At 39.4% G+C, this 17,795-nt stretch overlaps 1 protein-coding gene across 4 annotated transcripts in view; it reads left to right on the top strand.

Annotated features, from left to right (window-relative positions):
- LOC124594984 (stimulator of interferon genes protein) overlaps positions 1-17,795 on the top strand; it is a 328,498-nt gene that overhangs the window by 265,026 nt on the left and 45,677 nt on the right. For all 4 annotated transcript variants that reach the window (XM_047133516.1, XM_047133515.1, XM_047133518.1 and 1 more), the window contains one exon: positions 2,269-2,420. In XM_047133516.1, coding sequence (XP_046989472.1) covers positions 2,269-2,420 — 152 coding nt within the window. The remainder of the gene's footprint in view (positions 1-2,268; positions 2,421-17,795) is intronic.

The following is a 17,795-nucleotide window of genomic DNA, read 5'->3' on the forward strand; positions in this document are numbered from 1 at the left end:
TTCCAGATGACATTACTGAATGAAAACATGCAAAATATGTCAACTCCCCAAGATCTGCAATGATTATAAGTGCATATGTGGCTGAACTAGATTGTTTTAGGAGTTCCAGTTTTTTTCTTCAGTTTAAACCTTCATCAGTATGGACACCTAAAAATTTTGACATTTCCACCCTGGTTATTATTTCCTCACATGTGTTACATTTGTGTAGTCCGTCTAGATGTGCAGAACTGTATGTGTTAAAGTCTGTCTGAAACTGAGGGTACCACCATTTACAGAAAACTACTCAATAATACTTTTAAGAACATTATTTACCATTTCTTCTCATGCTGTATTTACGTTTGGATTGATTAAAATACTGGTGTCATTCACAAAAAGAACTAATTCGGCATGTTTTATATGAGATGGAAGGTGTTTACATATATGAGCAACAATAGTGGACCTAAGATGACTTTGTGGAATCCCATAATGATTTCTCTCCAGTCAGAAGAATCTCCCCTGTTTGCATTGGCTGAATTATAAAGTAAAACTTCTTGCATTCTTCTAGTTAGATATGACATTGTTCATTAGTTTCCTGTACCATCGATTCCATGAAACGTCAATTTATCCAAGAGAGTTATTGGGATTCACAGAGTCAGATGCTTTAGGTAGGTCACAGAAAATACTAGCTGGTGCTACTGTATTATTTAGTGCCTGTAAAATTTTGTGAGTGAATGTGTAAATGATACTCTCAGTTCGGCAACTCTTATGAAATCCAAACTGTTTACTGAGGACATTATTGTTGTCGATGCAGTACTGTTCTAGAAAACATGAACTTCTCAAAAATCTTGAAAAATGATGTTAATAGTGAAACAGGTTGGTAGTGCCTGGCAGCTCTCCTGTCACCTTTCTTATAGGGGGGTTTGACAATGACATATTCCAATCTCTCTGGAAAAATGCCCTGGGTTAGTGATACATTACATATTTCAGAAAAGACAGTGATAATTATATAGGAAGAAGTCTTTAGTACTCTGTTGGAAACCCCATCAAATCCAGATGAGCTTTTATTTTTAGAGAATATATAATTTTCATATTTTCAGAAGGAGAAGGGGGTGAGACAGTCATATGACTGAATTTTATGTTAGTTGTTTGTTCAACACCCTTTTTTGATTTTTATCTTGAACTATATTCTCTGCTACATTTGAGGAATTATTATCAAACATATCTGCTAACTGTGACAGATCATTTACAGCCATTCTGTTTAAATTAATGGTAATGTTATCCTGATTTGTGGCTTGTTGTACTGTCTCTCATTTTACTACACTCCCTACTAAGCCTTGAGTCTGTTGTCAGAATTACTGATTTCTGACATAATGTGCATGTTTCTAGAGTTCTTAATAACTATGTGTTTGGACAAATGATTTTCAGAAAATAGTGATACTGACTGATAAAACATCATTCCTTCAAGCTATATATCATACAACATTCTAGAGAAAGGACATCCTGTATACATATAAATTAAAAGAATGTTTTATTAAGTATCATATAAGATATCTTACAGGGAAAGTTACCCAAGATTATCAATAGAATGAAAAGTGGCAACTCTAATATTACGTACAGGTCATGATTGCTTTGCTGAGCACCTGCACTGATTTTTAATTCATAACCAAAATGTGTACTTTGCAATAAAGAAATCACTGTTATGAACTGGTGTCATTTCCTACCTTGTGAAAAATTGCAACATTATCAGCTAGTACACTGTATTGGGAAGTCCAAAAATAATTGAGTATGTGACAATCCTAAGAACAGAATAAAACAAGTGAATGAATTAAAACACAGTGGTCATTGCAGTGTGTGTGTACGTGTGTGTGTGTGTGTGTGTGTGTGTGTGTGTGTGTGTGTGTGTAAAGAGAGAGAGAGAGAGAGAGAGAGGAACACACTTGATGGTGTTAAGTGTTGCAGAGATTATGGGGTCATCACAGTATAGGTTAAGTCCCTATGGGACCAAACTGCTGAGGTCATCTGTCCCCACAGTACAGGAAAAAACAGACTATCATGTTAAACCAGTTGAATGGCAGATTATAATTTATAATTTGCTGGTTTTATTAGAAGACGGACTTTAAAAAATGTTCTTTTTATTCCATGGAAAGCCATTGTGACAGGGAAAGTCAACCTGCACTGACAGCAGCCTGTACAGTCAACAATATTAAAATTTTGTTATAGCAGATGTCTAATTATCCATATTATCAACATGAGTGTCAGTCATCAAATCAGATGTAATAATGCTTACAGGTATGATTGAGAAGATTGAAGATTATATTGACCAACAGGGACTAAATGATTCTAGTTTCCCAGTAAAGAAACTTTTCATAATTATACCATCATCTGCCTACACTCCAAGTAAACTGAGTGACATCGCAGATGGCTGGATGGAGCCTGCTGGGGTGAGTATGAGTGACAGGAACTTAAGTTACACCCCTGCTTTACTTTGATACCACAAGAAAGACACTGGATAATACATGCAGAGTCTTAAGATCATGACCTTTTGTTTGCAGAGGATGGAAGTTCTTCATATTTTTGAAAATAATTTCTCACCTCTATCTGTTTTGCACAAATTTGTGATGTCGTTCAGTACAGAAAGTCATTTTTTTCCATAAGTTTGTATCTCACTTTCCCAAACATTTTATATATACAGTATATACCAGGTGCCTCTACCATGTGTCATCAGGCGCATTTTCCCTGGTGTTTTAACAGATATTTGCAATTTTGTTTATTCATAGTTTAGCTGGCATCAGCCCAAACAAATCCTGCTCATCGTTGCTTTCATTGAAGGACCAGCATCGATGGAATGCATCTGTTTGTTTCCCATTTCAAACAAAATGATTTTTAAATATGAATGTTATGTGCCCATTTTAAGGAGCACTACCAGTTAAGTCTGGTGTGATATTCATTTTAGTGATATGTATTACAGGGGCAGTAAAATACTAAGAATAATCAGTACTCCAGCAATGACTGAGGTGCTTTCGCATGGTGGTAGCAGTTAGCGTGGGCCAGAATGGTACTGTCACTATTGGAGTACTCATGTTTCACTGCCCCTGTTAATACATATTGCTAAAACAAATATCACAGTAGACTAATTTGGGACTGCTCTGTCAAATGGGCATGTAAAATTCTACTTTAAAAATCTTTTTTGTAATGTGAACAGACCAAGGCTTTCCGTCGACACTGGGCAGCGCATGAAAGATGTGATGAGCAGCATTTATTTGGACCGACTCAAGCTACACAATGCAAAAACAAAATTGCATATATCAACAGAAACGCCAGAGAAAATGTGCCTGACAACTCTTGACACACACACACACACACACACAAACACACACACACACACCACTGCTTCACTTATGTAGACTATATGGCTTTTTTTTTTATTTAATCGAATTTTCATGTCATTCAAAAATTGCAGCATCTTCTGAACTTTCCCCATTAAGGTCATAGAAGCATGGTATTTTCCGAATATATTTCTGACCAAAAAGCAATTCTGGTAGCTGGAATCAAGGTTTTTGTTAATGATGCCTGTTGTTTTCTCGTGGTGATGTTTCCAGAGAAACTCTAATCCCCTAGCTCATATTTTCTATATATCTAACCAAGAAGTAAAATGCCATTTCTTATAGATTTAATTTTTAATTATGAAATTAGATGTACAAAAATTGGTATATGGTTCCTCAGAAAGAAATAAAGAAATATGTGTCATCGTTTTTGGAAAATCAATCCCTATGAAGGTGAAATAATTAGTGAATTTTTTAAAAATAAATCAGTATTAAACAACTGCTAACATGTTTCTAATGCTACATCTCTACATCTACACTCCTGGAAATGGAAAAAAGAACACATTGACACCGGTGTGTCAGACCCACCATACTTGCTCCGGACACTGTGAGAGGGCTGTACAAGCAATGATCACACGCATGGCACAGCGGACACACCAGGAACCGCGGTGTTGGCCGTCGAATGGCGCTAGCTGCGCAGCATTTGTGCACCGCCGCCGTCAGTGTCAGCCAGTTTGCCGTGGCATACGGAGCTCCATCGCAGTCTTTAACACTGGTAGCATGCCGCGACAGCGTGGACGTGAACCGTATGCGCAGTTGACGGACTTTGAGCGAGGGCGTATAGTGGGCATGCGGGAGGCCGGGTGGACGTACCGCCGAATTGCTCAACACGTGGGGCGTGAGGTCTCAACAGTACATCGATGTTGTCGCCAGTGGTCGGCAGAAGGTGCACGTGCCCGTCGACCTGGGACCGGACCGCAGCGACGCACGGATGCACGCCAAGACCGTAGGATCCTACGCAGTGCCGTAGGGGACCGCACCGCCACTTCCCAGCAAATTAGGGACACTGTTGCTCCTGGGGTATCGGCGAGGACCATTCGCAACCGTCTCCATGAAGCTGGGCTACGGTCCCGCACACCGTTAGGCCATCTTCCGCTCACGCCCCAACATCGTGCAGCCCGCCTCCAGTGGTGTCGCGACAGGCGTGAATGGAGGGACGAATGGAGACGCGTCGTCTTCAGCGATGAGAGTCGCTTCTGCCTTGGTGCCAATGATGGTCGTATGCGTGTTTGGCGCCGTGCAGGTGAGCGCCGCAATCAGGACTGCATACGACCGAGGCACACAGGGCCAACACTCGGCATCATGGTGTGGGGAGCGATCTCCTACACTGGCCGTACACCACTGGTGATCGTCGAGGGGACACTGAATAGTGCACGGTACATCCAAACCGTCATCGAACCCATCGTTCTACCATTCCTAGACCGGCAAGGGAACTTGCTGTTCCAACAGGACAATGCACGTCCGCATGTATCCCGTGCCACCCAACGTGCTCTAGAAGGTGTAAGTCAACTACCCTGGCCAGCAAGATCTCCGGATCTGTCCCCCATTGAGCATGTTTGGGACTGGATGAAGCGTCGTCTCACGCGGTCTGCACGTCCAGCACGAACGCTGGTCCAACTGAGGCGCCAGGTGGAAATGGCATGGCAAGCCGTTCCACAAGACTACATCCAGCATCTCTATGATCGTCTCCATGGGAGAATAGCAGCCTGCATTGCTGCGAAAGGTGGATATACACTGTACTAGTGCCGACATTGTGCATGCTCTGTTGCCTGTGTCTATGTGCCTGTGGTTCTGTCAGTGTGATCATGTGATGTATCTGACCCCAGGAATGTGTCAATAAAGTTTCCCCTTCCTGGGAGAATGATTTCACGGTGTTCTTATTTCAATTTCCAGGAGTGTATGAACACTGGCATTTGACTTTTCAGTTAAAAAAAAACCACAGGTGTTTTAGTGTTTTCGAGCTGCAACCCCTAAAGGGATGAAATGTTTTATGAAAATAATGAATGCATTTTTAAAGCTACATCTATGAAAATTTGCACTTGACTTCTCAGTTAAAAGTGAAAAAACTATGCGTTTCACTGTTTTTAGAAATTCAGCTCACACGGGTGTGAATTTATAAAAATTGATATTTCACCTCGGTTAGATATAAAGAAAATATGTGCTATGGGATTAAAGTTTCTATGGAAATATCACCACAACAACAAAAAAACCTTGGACGCCAGCTACCAGAACCACTTTTTGGTCATAAGTACATTTGGAAAACACCATGCTTCTATGGCCTTAATTAGTGGGAAAAGTTTAGACGATGTTGCAATTTTTTACAACATAAAAATTCGATTAAAGAAAAATAAAAACCATACAGTCCACTGATGTAAGCATTTTGACAAATAACACTTTGTTGCACTGTGGCTGGAAACGAGAATCTCTGAAATGGCAAAGCTGGTCACCTGTTGGCATACCGCTGTTGTGAGCACCTACGGGAAGTGGTTGAAGGGCAGGGAAATAACAAATAGACTGTATGGTATTGGACAACCATGTCTCATCACAAAAAAGCAGAGGTCAGAGGATCGCTCTTTGTGTAATCCAGGATAGGCAGTGATCTATGCCATATCTGATGACAGAGTACAATTCTGGTGCAGGCATAAGGGTTTTGGACCCCACTGTTCAAAGGCCTTTGTTAAACATGGAGCTCCACATCACACAACCCTTGCATGTTCTTGTGTTTACCCAATGACATCATCAGTTATAACTGCAGTGGGCACAGCATCACCGAGTATTAATCATGGATCGATAGAAATGTGTCGCCTGTCGAGTGAATTGCATTTCTTGTTATACCAGGTACATGGTTGGGTCCTTGCACACCATGGCCCAGGTGAATGGCTGCATAAAACATGCACCATGCCACAGATGCAAGTTGGAGAGGTCAGAATTATTCTATGGGTTATGTTGAATTGGGCTTCCATGGGATCTGTGGTGGTAATCAAAGGCATCATGACAGCATTGAACTACATGAACATTATTGCAGGTAACCTGCATTGCTGCACACATGAAGTCTCCCTCTACACCGGTGACGAATTGTGTTGCAGTGGTTTGAGGGGCATTATAGTGAACTCACACTGATGTCTTGGCCAGCAAATCTGCCTGATCTGTACCCATCAGAAAACATATCATGCACCAGATGTGTGCCTGTAAACTACTATCTGGTAATTTGTGGGAATTGCTTGACCTGTGCTTAAGACATCTGGTGCCACACACATCTGGAATCCTGTGTCAAGGACTTGTAGAATGCATTCCAAGCAGAATCTCTGTTGTACCATGTTTGAAAAATGAAACAACATGCTATTAAACAGGTGGTCATAATGTTTTGGCTGATCAGTGTAAGTATGCTGTAGTAAAATGCAGCTACAAAACTGGAGATAAGCAAACAACCTCAAATTACTGACCTATATAATGCCATCCAGTCTTTACAAAAGTGTTCAAAAAAGTGACTGATTTAGGAAAACTGACTCATTTAATTGATTAGAATTTGTTAAATGTCTCTTGCTTTGGCTTTCATAAAGAATTCTCTACAGAGAAAACAATACAGTATCTCACAAATGAAATGCTTGCTTAGTTAAACAACAAATATTCTGAGGCCTTGCCAAAGCTTTTGGTTGTCTGGCCACAAAATTCTACTTGACAAACTAAAGTGTTGTGGCATTAGTGGCATCTCTTTTGTAGCAATGGAATCTTACCCTCATAACAGAACACAGAGGATCTCCTTAACACATTGTGTCTCAGTCATGATACTAACCTCAGAATGGAGGAACATAATATGTGGAGTACCACAAGGATCAGTACTGGGTCCACTCTTGTTTTTAAACTACAAGAATGACCTTCCAATGACTTTAAAGGGTTGTTCAGAAACTATGTTTGCTGATGAAACATACTAATCAAGGGTCTAATGTCAACCATAGCAAACACTACTCAGATGATAGCTGAAGTTCACACAGGCAACGGTATATGTCTTACTCTCATGAAGACTCATATTATGCACAGTCATATCAACAATAACCACCTGTTAGCATCATAAATAGACATTAGTGGTTTTTTAAATTTTTTATTTTTTTACTTTACACATCTAGTTCCACAGGACCAAAATGAGGAGCAAATATCCAAGGTCATGGAATGTGCTAGTACATGAAATTGCAACATAAAACTAATAACATATAAATTACAGTGTTTATGAACCCAAAAAAAGATAAGTCGTAAGTTTATGTAAGCGCAATCAACAATATACACAGGAATCACCTTCATTTTTCAAGGCACTCCTTCACAGAATAGAAGGAGTGACGCATGAGGTAACTCTTCAGTTTCGATTTTAAACTGCGTGGATTACTGCTGAGACTTTTGATTTCTTGTGGTAGCTTACTGAAAAGGGATGCAGCAGTATACTGCACACCTTTCTGCACAAGAGTCAATGAAGTGCAATCCAAATGCAGATTAGATTTCTGCCTAGTATTAACTGAGTGAAAGCTGCTAACTCTTGGGAATAAGCTGATATTGTTAACAAGAAATGACAGTAAAGAATATATATATTGACAGGCGTACCCAGACTAATGAACGTGGGTCAACAAGAGGTTCGCTAACTTATGCCACTTATTGCCCAAACTGCCTGTTTCTGAGCCAAAAATATCCATGGGAAGAGTTACCCCAAAATATAATACCATACATCATAAGTGAATGAAAATAAGCAAAGTAGACTAATTTTCGTGTTGAACTATCATTTACTTCATATGCTATTCAGATATTAAAAATGGTAGCATTAAGTCTTTGAACAAGATTCTGAATGTGGGCTTTCTATGACAGTTTATTATCTAAAACTTTTATCGATTATCAAGGGAACACTGTTACTGTGATGAATGCAGGTTTCTAAAAAGGCGACTGGTTGCAGTAATTTCAAGAAACCTTTAGTTTACTATCTCTATGAACACCTACAAATTTGAACTGTTCCATTTCACTAATCATATGCCCATTCTGTGAAATTAAAATGGGTTTTGTGGAACTTTGTGTTAGAAACTGTAAAAACTCAGCCTTACTGCAATTTAGGGGTAGTTTATTTTCTGCAGGCAATGAACTATGTCTGGAACTGCACTATTTAAAACAGGACCAATGTTGCATACACCATCCTTTACTACCAAGCTAGTGTCATCAGCAATCACAAATATTTTAGAACCACCTGTAATATTAGAGGGCATATAATTTTTATAAATAAGGAATGGGAGCAGCCCAAGCACTGATCCCTGGGCCACCCCCCATTTAACTGCGCCCCACTCAGATCCCACATCATAGCCATTCTCAGCACTGTGGAGAATGACCTTTTGCTGTCTGTAATTAAAATAAGAGGTGAACCAATTGAGAGCTACTCCTCATACTCCATAATGGCCCAACTTCTGGAGCAATATCTTATGATCAACACAATGAAATACCAAAGTTACATCAAAAAAGATGCCTAGCATTTGAAACCTTTTATTTAATCTATCGCATACACTGAGAAAAGAGATTACAGCATTTTCAGTTGTTACGCCACTTATAAAACTGAACTGTACATTTGATAGCAAATTATGTGAAATAAAATGATGAATTATCGTTACATACACAGCATTTTCAATAACTTCAGCAAACACTGATGGCATAGAAATACAGTAAGTCAAAAATTGTCTGCATTATCCCTTTTTATAAAGTGGCTTTACTACTGAGCACTTTAATCGTTCAGGAAACTGACCATTCTTAAAGGAAAAATTACAAATATGGCTAAACACAGAGCTAACACGTACAGTGCAGTACTTTAATGTTCTGCTAGGTATTCCATCAACAATCTCCCCTTTGTCAGTACCACAGAGGATTATTTCAGAAGTCAGTCTCGAAAAGGGATTTTCCAGGAGTGTTATAAGATTACCTGCAGAAACTAAGTTTTTATTTAATTCACCAGCAATACTCAGAAAGCGATTGTTAAATACTGTACATATATCTGACTTATCAGTAACAGAAACATTTTCACTACAAACTAACTTTATATCATCAACCTTGTGCTGCTGACCAGACACTTTCTTCATGACTGACCATATGGTTTTAATTTTATCTTGTGAATCAGCTATTTTATTTGCATACCACATATTCTTTGCCTTCCTAATAACATTTTTAAGTACCTTACAGCACTGTTTGTAATGGGCTACTGTAGCTTGATTCTGATTATTTCTAATATTTTGATATAATTTCCACTTTGTTCTACATGATTTCCTTATCCCACTAGTCTGCCACCCAGGCAGCCTTTCACTACTAGTACCCTGTTTTGATCATTCTAATAGAGAGCATCTTTCAAAGAGCATGAGAAGTGTGCTAAGGAAAGCATTATATTTGTCATTTATGTTGCTGACACTATAAACATTCTACCACTCTTGTTCCTTAACAAGGTTTAAAAAACTCTCTATTGCCATTGGATTAGCATTTCTACATAGTTTGTAATTGTATATAACATTTTTTTTGTGTACAAAAGCCTTTTAGTGTTAAAATTTGTGTACCATGGTCTGAAAGGCTATTCACCCTTTTACTAACAGAATGCCCATTTAGTAATGAAGAATGAAAAAAATATTGTCTACAGTTGTGCTGCTGTTCTCTTGGACCCCGGCAGGAAGAAACAGTCTGCATCAGATCATATGAATTTAGATCATCTTCCAACTTCCTTTTTCTTACACAATCACATACAAAATTAATACTGACTTCCACATATAACTAATTTTTGGTACGTCCTATAAAGTGAATCAAGAACTGTCTCTAGCTTGAGCAGAAATGCTCTGAAGTAAGGGTTAGGGGACCTATAAACAATAACAATTAGAAGCTTAGTTTCACTAAATTCAACTGCCCATGCACAACATTAAAATACCTGTTCAGTGCAGTGCCATGATACATCTGCGGACACTAATCGAATGTTGTTTTTTACGTACATGACCACTCTCCCTCTCAGCGAAGAACTCCTTGAACAGCCAGCTAATCTGTATCCTGGTAAAGGAAGCCTCTGAATTGTCAAATTATTTAAGTGGTTCTTCGATATACCAATAATGTCAGTCAACATCTATAAGCAGTTCGCTAACCTTCTCTCTAATACGTCTTATATTTTGATGAAATATGCTAATTCATTCACTACTTGGATACCTGACCACCTTTGAAGGTGATTCCTTTGTTCGAGGGACTTCCTTTAAACAGGGATACCTACTGACTGACTTCAATCTAAAAAAGATTCAGCTCTAACATCAACTACTACAGGAATTTGTCCATGAGTGATCCCACCACAACCCACTACACTGTCACCCATAAGTTTTGCCAGCCTCCCCTTCCCATACCTATTGAGGTGCAGGTCTAGTGAAACCCAGTCTATTGATAGACTCAACTGGCACCGCTGCAATGTGAACCATGCCCTCCACTATCATGCCTTCTACAGCCCCATGTTACCACACCTAACAGTAGCATTAAGATGAGGCCGATCTTGTCACTAAAACAGTTGCACGAAGTGCACATTAGTGCCACCAGTTAGAGTAGCTGTCTTTACCAGGTCACCACCTACATCATACTCCCTGTCCCTATCAAGACTATTCCCAGCTCCATCCACAATCACTACCTGATCCTTTTTCATGAAATTCCTACAAAACTCCATTATGTTAACAAGCACATGAGCCAACTCTGTACTAGGCTTCACAATGCTGGTGACATGGTACTCACTTCCCAACACTTCCTGGAACTGTTGGCCTGCACCTCTGCCATGCGAACAACCTAGCAGCAGAACCTTATTCTTTCTGTTAGAATTTGCAGCTGACTTAGGCTCCATAACAGCTGAGGACTGCTGCATATTTCCTACACCTACAGCTACAAGAGGCTCCTCTCCACTAAACTCTGACAGTAGCACCTTTCACACTCCTCATCCTATGTAGTTCCTCCTTTGTGTTTTGTAACTGCACCAAAGGGCACAAATCGTGCACTCCTGCTCCTCTATCAACTTATTTCTGCTACAAATTTTGCACTTCCAGTAGAGGATATCACTAAAATTCCCACTGGCATTCCCCCAAATGAAAATACTTTGAACAAATCTCACACCATAACCCACTAATCGCAAACCTATGACAAAGCCCACACTTCTCACTCATGGTAAAATGTTAACATTACTGGAAAAAATTAAACATATATGTTCCCTAAGTACAATTACTACAGTAGGACCATTTAAAGAACTAACAAATAGTGATCTTGAATTTCGCTCTCTATTAAGAAAGCAACTACTTTTATTAATACTACTAAACCACAACTAATACCAGTATCACAAAAACTTCGCACAATTTATTATTTAAAACAAAAAATTCAAGCGACCACTGGAACACTCACAGAATTAAACATAGTGAACGAAAGTTTTACTGAAATATTTCACTACAAACAATAAGAAATGTCAGCTGAAAACTACTGTGCTAAATTTAATAAATGACTTCATCGCACAAACAACTCTATGAAACACAGTGGGCGAAAGTTTCTGAAAGTTTATTAAACCATTATTTCACCAGAAACAGCAAGAGACACTGGTGAACACTTCTAAATTTAATAAGTGAATAACAGTGCACAAACAACTTTGTCAGAACTTAAGAACTGCACATTGCGAAATGTAAACACACTGATACTATTTGGATGAACAAATGAAAACTACTAAATTTAATATTCGAATAGAGTGCACAAACAACTTTGTCAGTACTATAGCTGCAACTGTGTGCTGTGAAATGTGAATAATTATGCCAGATTAAACACACTGTGTGAAATTCCTAGGTATCCAGCTAGATAACAAATTAAAATGTAGTCAAGACATACATAAACTAATAAAGAAGCTCAGTTCAGCACTTTATGCCCATAGAAGCCTCTTCTTGTGTTTAACTAAGGACATTTTCACCCCATGTTTTTCTGTGGAATTATGTTCTGAAGGCACCTGGCATGAATAAAGTACTTATTTAGCAGGAGGGAGCAGAAAGAATGTTGTGTAAGGTAACTAACTTTACATTTTGCGGAAATATTTTAAGGATCTTGGAATTCTTACATTCTCTTTCCATTACATTTACTCAGTAGTGATTTTTGTCATAAAAATCAGTTTCTGCTGACTGTGATTTACAGTCACAATACAAGACACAAAAATAGTTTTCATATAGACTTTGCCTCCTTGTCTAGGATTAAGAATGGAGTTACATACTCTGATGAGAAGACCTTCAACTAGGTCACCTGTAACACAAAGCAAGAAATTGTAAACCCCCATCATTTCAAAAGAAAATTATAAATATACCTCATTAGCCACACTTTCTGTAAATAGTGTCCATTGTGAAGCTGCATTGCAAGGAATAGTGCATTGTAAATAGCACTCATGGTCTCTGAAAAGCGCCATTTTTATCAAGTAATATTAAGTTATAAATAACATGTAAACAGCAGCTATGCAGTATCTATGGGGTGACAGTTACTGAACTACATGAAAAAAAAAACCAACATAAACTAGTTGCAAACTATAGCATTCACACACTTTATTCAACATTTAAACATCACTACAAATGTTCGGACTTAGGTTATGACATATTCAATATGCCTGCCACCATCGATGCTGATGTGGCGCAGACAAATAGCAAAATTCTGCTTTACCTGCTGAATTCTCGGAACAGCAATGCTGTCAATGACCTCCTGAAGGACTGTTTCCAGCTCAGCGATGGTTTTGGGGTTATTGCTGTACGCCTTGTCTTTAATAAAGACCCACAAAAAGGAGTCGTGTGTGTTCAGATCCAGAGAATATGGCGGCCAATTGAAGCCCATGCCAGAGGCCTCTGGGACACCAGAGCCAGAATGCAGTCCCCAAAATGCTCCTACAGGACATCACTCTCCTGCTTTGATGCGGTCGAACTCCGTCTTGCATTATACCACATCTTGTCAAAATCAGGGGCACTTTGGATAATGGGGATAAAATCTTCTTCAACAATATTCACGTACCATTCAGTAGTCACCTTGGCATCAAGGAATATCGCACCGATTATTCTATGACTGGACACTGCACACCATGCAGCCACCTGTTGAGGATGAAGAGACACCTCAATCATGAAATGCGGATTCTCAGTCCCCCAAATGTGCCAATTTTTCTTATTGATGAACCAATCCAAATGAAAGCATGCTTTCTCGCTAAATCAAACCGTACATGCACGTACTAATTCCCATCATGCCCCGCAGCCAAACATGCAGTTTGAACATCCTAACACAAACCATTCAAAAGTTATGACAATTTTATTTCATATAGTTCAATAATTGTCACACTGTACATTTACATACACTCTCCATAAACCATCATATGGTGCATGGCAAAGTGTTCCTTATGCCACTTCTAGATATTCTCCTTTCTGGACCACTCACAAACAGAGAGAGGGAAAAATGTTTGATTTTATGCTTCCTTACGAACACTGATTTCTCTAGTCTTCGCAGTTCTTATACGAGGTATACTGTCAAACCTCTGTATAACAATTACCGATACAACGATAAACCTGGGTACAGCAGTAACTTTATATAGCCCCAGCTGATTTCCTACATGTACTACATTAATTACCCCTCATTACAATGATGAATCCCCCCCCCATGAACCACGGACCTTGGCGTTGGTGGGGATGCTTGCGTGCCTCAACGATACAGATAGCCGTACTTTTCAGTAGTTGCAGGGGCAACAGTCTGGATGATTGACTGATCTGGCCTTGTAACACTAACCAAAATAGCCTTGCTGTTCTGGTACTGCGAACAGCTGAAAGCAAGGGAAAACTACAGCCGTAATTTTTCCTGAGGGCATGCATCTTTACTGTATGATTAAATGATGATGGCGTCCTCTTGGGTAAAATATTCCGGAGGTAAAATAGTCCCCCATTCAGATCTGTGGGCGGGGACTACTCAGGAGGACGTTGTTATCAGGAGAAAGAAAACTGGTGTTCTACGGATCGGAGCGTGTAATGTCAGATCCCTTAATTGGGCAGGTAGGTTAGAAAATTTAAAAAGGGAAATGGATTGGTTAAAGTTAGATATAGTGGGAATTAGTGAAGTTCAGTGCAGGAGGAACAAGACTTTTGGTCAGGTGAATACAGGGTTATAAATACAAAATCAAACAGGGGTAATGCAGGAGTAGGTTTAATAATGAATAAAAAAATAGGAGTACGGGTAAGCTACTACAAACAGCATAATGAACGCATTATTGTGGCCAAGATAGACACGAAGCCCACGCCTACTACAGTAGTACAAGTTTATATGCCAACTAGCTCTGCAGATGACGAAGAAATTGATGAAATGTATGAGGAGATAAAAGAAATTATTCAAATAGTGAAGGGAGACGAAAATTTAATAGTCATGGGTGACTGGAATTCAAGCGTAGGAAAAGGGAGAGAAGGCAACATAGTAGGTGAATATGGATTGGGGCTAAGAAATGAAAGAGGAAGCCGTCTGGTAGAATTTTGCGCAGAGCATAACTTAATCATAGCTAACACTTGGTTTAAGAATCATGAAAGAAGGTTGTATAATAAAAGGTATCAGATAGATTATATAATGGTAAGACAGAGATTTAGGAACCAGGTTTTAAATGGTAAGACATTTCCAGGGGCAGATGTGGACTCTGACCACAATCTATTGGTTATGAACTGCAGATTGAAACTGAAGAAACTGCAAAAAGGTGGGAATTTGAGGAGATGGGACCTGGATAAACTGAAGGAACCAGAGGTTGTAGAGAGCTTCAGGAAGAGCATAAAGGAACAATTGACAAGAATGGGGGAAAGAAATACAGTAGAAGAAGAATGGATAGGTTTGAGGGATGAAGTGGTGAAGGCAGCAGAGGATCAAGTAGGTAAAAAGACAAGGGCTAGTAGAAATCCTTGGGTGACAAAAGAAATACTGAATTTAATTGATGAAAGGAGAAAATATAAAAATGCAGTAAATGAAGCAGGCAAAAAGGAATACAAACGTCTCAAAAATGAGATCGACAGGAAGTGCAAAATGGCTAAGCAGGCATGGCTAGAGGACAAATGTAAGGATGTAGAGGCTTATCTCACTAGGGGTAAGATAGATACTGCCTACAGGAAAATTAAAGAGACCTTTGGAGAAAAGAGAACCACTTGTATGAATATCAAGAGCTCAGATGGAAACCCAGTTCTAAGCAAACAAGGGAAAGCAGAAAGGTGGAAGGAGTATATAGAGGGTCTATACAAGGGCGATGTACTTGAGGACAATATTATGGAAATGGAAGAGGATGTAGATGAAGATGAAATCGGAGATATGATACTGCGTGAAGAGTTTGACAGAGCACTGAAAGACCTGAGTCGAAACAAGGCCCCCGGAATAGACAACATTCCATTAGAACTACTGACAACCTTGGGAGAGCCAGTCCTGACAAAACTCTACCATCTGGTGAGCAAAATGTATGAGACAGGCGAAATACCCTCAGACTTCAAGTAGAATATAATAATTCCAATCCCAAAGAAAGCAGGTGTTGACAGATGTGAAAATTACCGAACTATCAGTTTAATAAGTCACAGCTGCAAAATACTAACGCGAATTCTTTACAGATGAATGGAAAAACTGATAGAAGCCGACCTCGGGGAAGATCAGTTTGGATTCCGTAGAAATGTTGGAGCACGTGAGGCAATACTGACCCTACGACTTATCTTAGAAGCTAGATTAAGGAAAGGCAAACCTACGTTTCTAGCATTTGTAGACTTAGAGAAAGCTTTTGACAGTGTTGATTGGAATACTCTCTTTCAAATTCTGAAGGTGGTAGGGATAAAATACAGGGAGCGAAAGGCTATTTACAATTTGTACAGAAAGCAGATGGCAGTTATAAGAATCGAGGGGTATGAAAGGGAAGCAGTGGTTGGGAAGGGAGTGAGACAGGGTTGTAGCCTATCCCCAATGTTATTCAATCTGTATATTGAGCAAGCAAAAGAGGGAACAAAAGAAAAGTTCGGAGTAGGAATTAAAATCCATGGAGAAGAAATAAAAACTTTGAGGTTCGCCGATGACATTGTAGTTCTGTCAGAGACAGCAAAGGACTTGGAAGAGCAGTTGAACGGAATGGACAGTGTCTTGAAAGGAGGATATAAGATGAAGATCAACAAAAGCAAAACTAGGATAATGGAATGTAGTCGAATTAAGTCGGGTGATGCTGAGGGAATTAGGTTAGGAAATGCGACACTTAAAGTAGTAAAGGAGTTTTGCTATTTGGGGAGCAAAATAACTGATGATGGTTAAAGTAGAGAGGATATAAAAAGTAGACTGGCCTTGGCAAGGAAAGCGTTTCTGAAGAAGAAAAATTTGTTAACATCGAGTGTAGATTTAAGTGTCAGGAAGTCGTTTCTGGAAGTATTTGTATGGAGTGTAGCCATGTATGGAAGTGAAACGTGGACGATAAATAGTTTAGACAAGAAGAGAATAGAAGCTTTCGAAATGTGGTGCTACAGAAGAATGCTGAAGATTAGATGGGTAGACCACATAACTAATGAGGGAGTATTGAATAGAATTGGGGAGAAGAGGAGCTTGTGGCACAACTTGACTAGAAGAAGGGATCGGTTGGTAGGACATGTTCTGAGACATCGAGGGATCACCAATTTAGTATTGGAGGGCAGCGTGGAGGGTAAAAATCGTAGAGGGAGACCAAGAGATGAATACACTAAGCAGATTCAGAAGGATGTAGGCTGCAGTAGGTACTGGGAGATGAAGAAGCTTGCACAGGATAGAGCAGCATGGAGAGCTGCATCAAACCAGTCTCAGGACTGAAGACCACAACAACAACAACAACAACGATGATGAAGTAGATTTAGCAACACTCTGTTATAACGAAGACCAAATTTCGAGGAATTTACTATTTCCTACTTCTAAGCAGCTCATTATGGCAGTAGGTATTGTTTATTTAGCTACTAGAATTCGGCACTTTATTTCCAGAAGCTTCGCTACATACTACAGTATTGCATTTATTCTAGCGGTAAAGAGAATAGCATTCAGCTGAGGGTGAGCTGTGGTGAGCGGTAAACGTCAAAGATCTCCTTTGATTGAACAAGTGTTTTGTTTGTCCATTGTTGAGCTTCAGTAGCGGACAGAAGTGTTTTGTTGGGCTCATACGCAGCTTATCTCCGTGATTTTTGCAGTCTGTGAATGTTTTTAGTTGATGTAAACGCTTTGGACTTTGCTAAGGCTTGGACAATGGCTGAAACTCAGAAACAAATAAGGTTGGAGACAAAAATGAGGTTTTCAACAAAATTTATACTGGAATGAAACAAGTAGATGTGGCGAGGACTTGCACAATCAATGTTAGCAACGGTCCTTAAAAAACGAAAAGAAAGTGAAGAAAGTTTTGTAGATGGCAAATTTAACCCTTTG

The sequence above is a fragment of the Schistocerca americana genome, chromosome 2 (assembly GCF_021461395.2).
Source record: "Schistocerca americana isolate TAMUIC-IGC-003095 chromosome 2, iqSchAmer2.1, whole genome shotgun sequence".
NCBI classification, from domain to species: domain Eukaryota; kingdom Metazoa; phylum Arthropoda; class Insecta; order Orthoptera; family Acrididae; genus Schistocerca; species Schistocerca americana.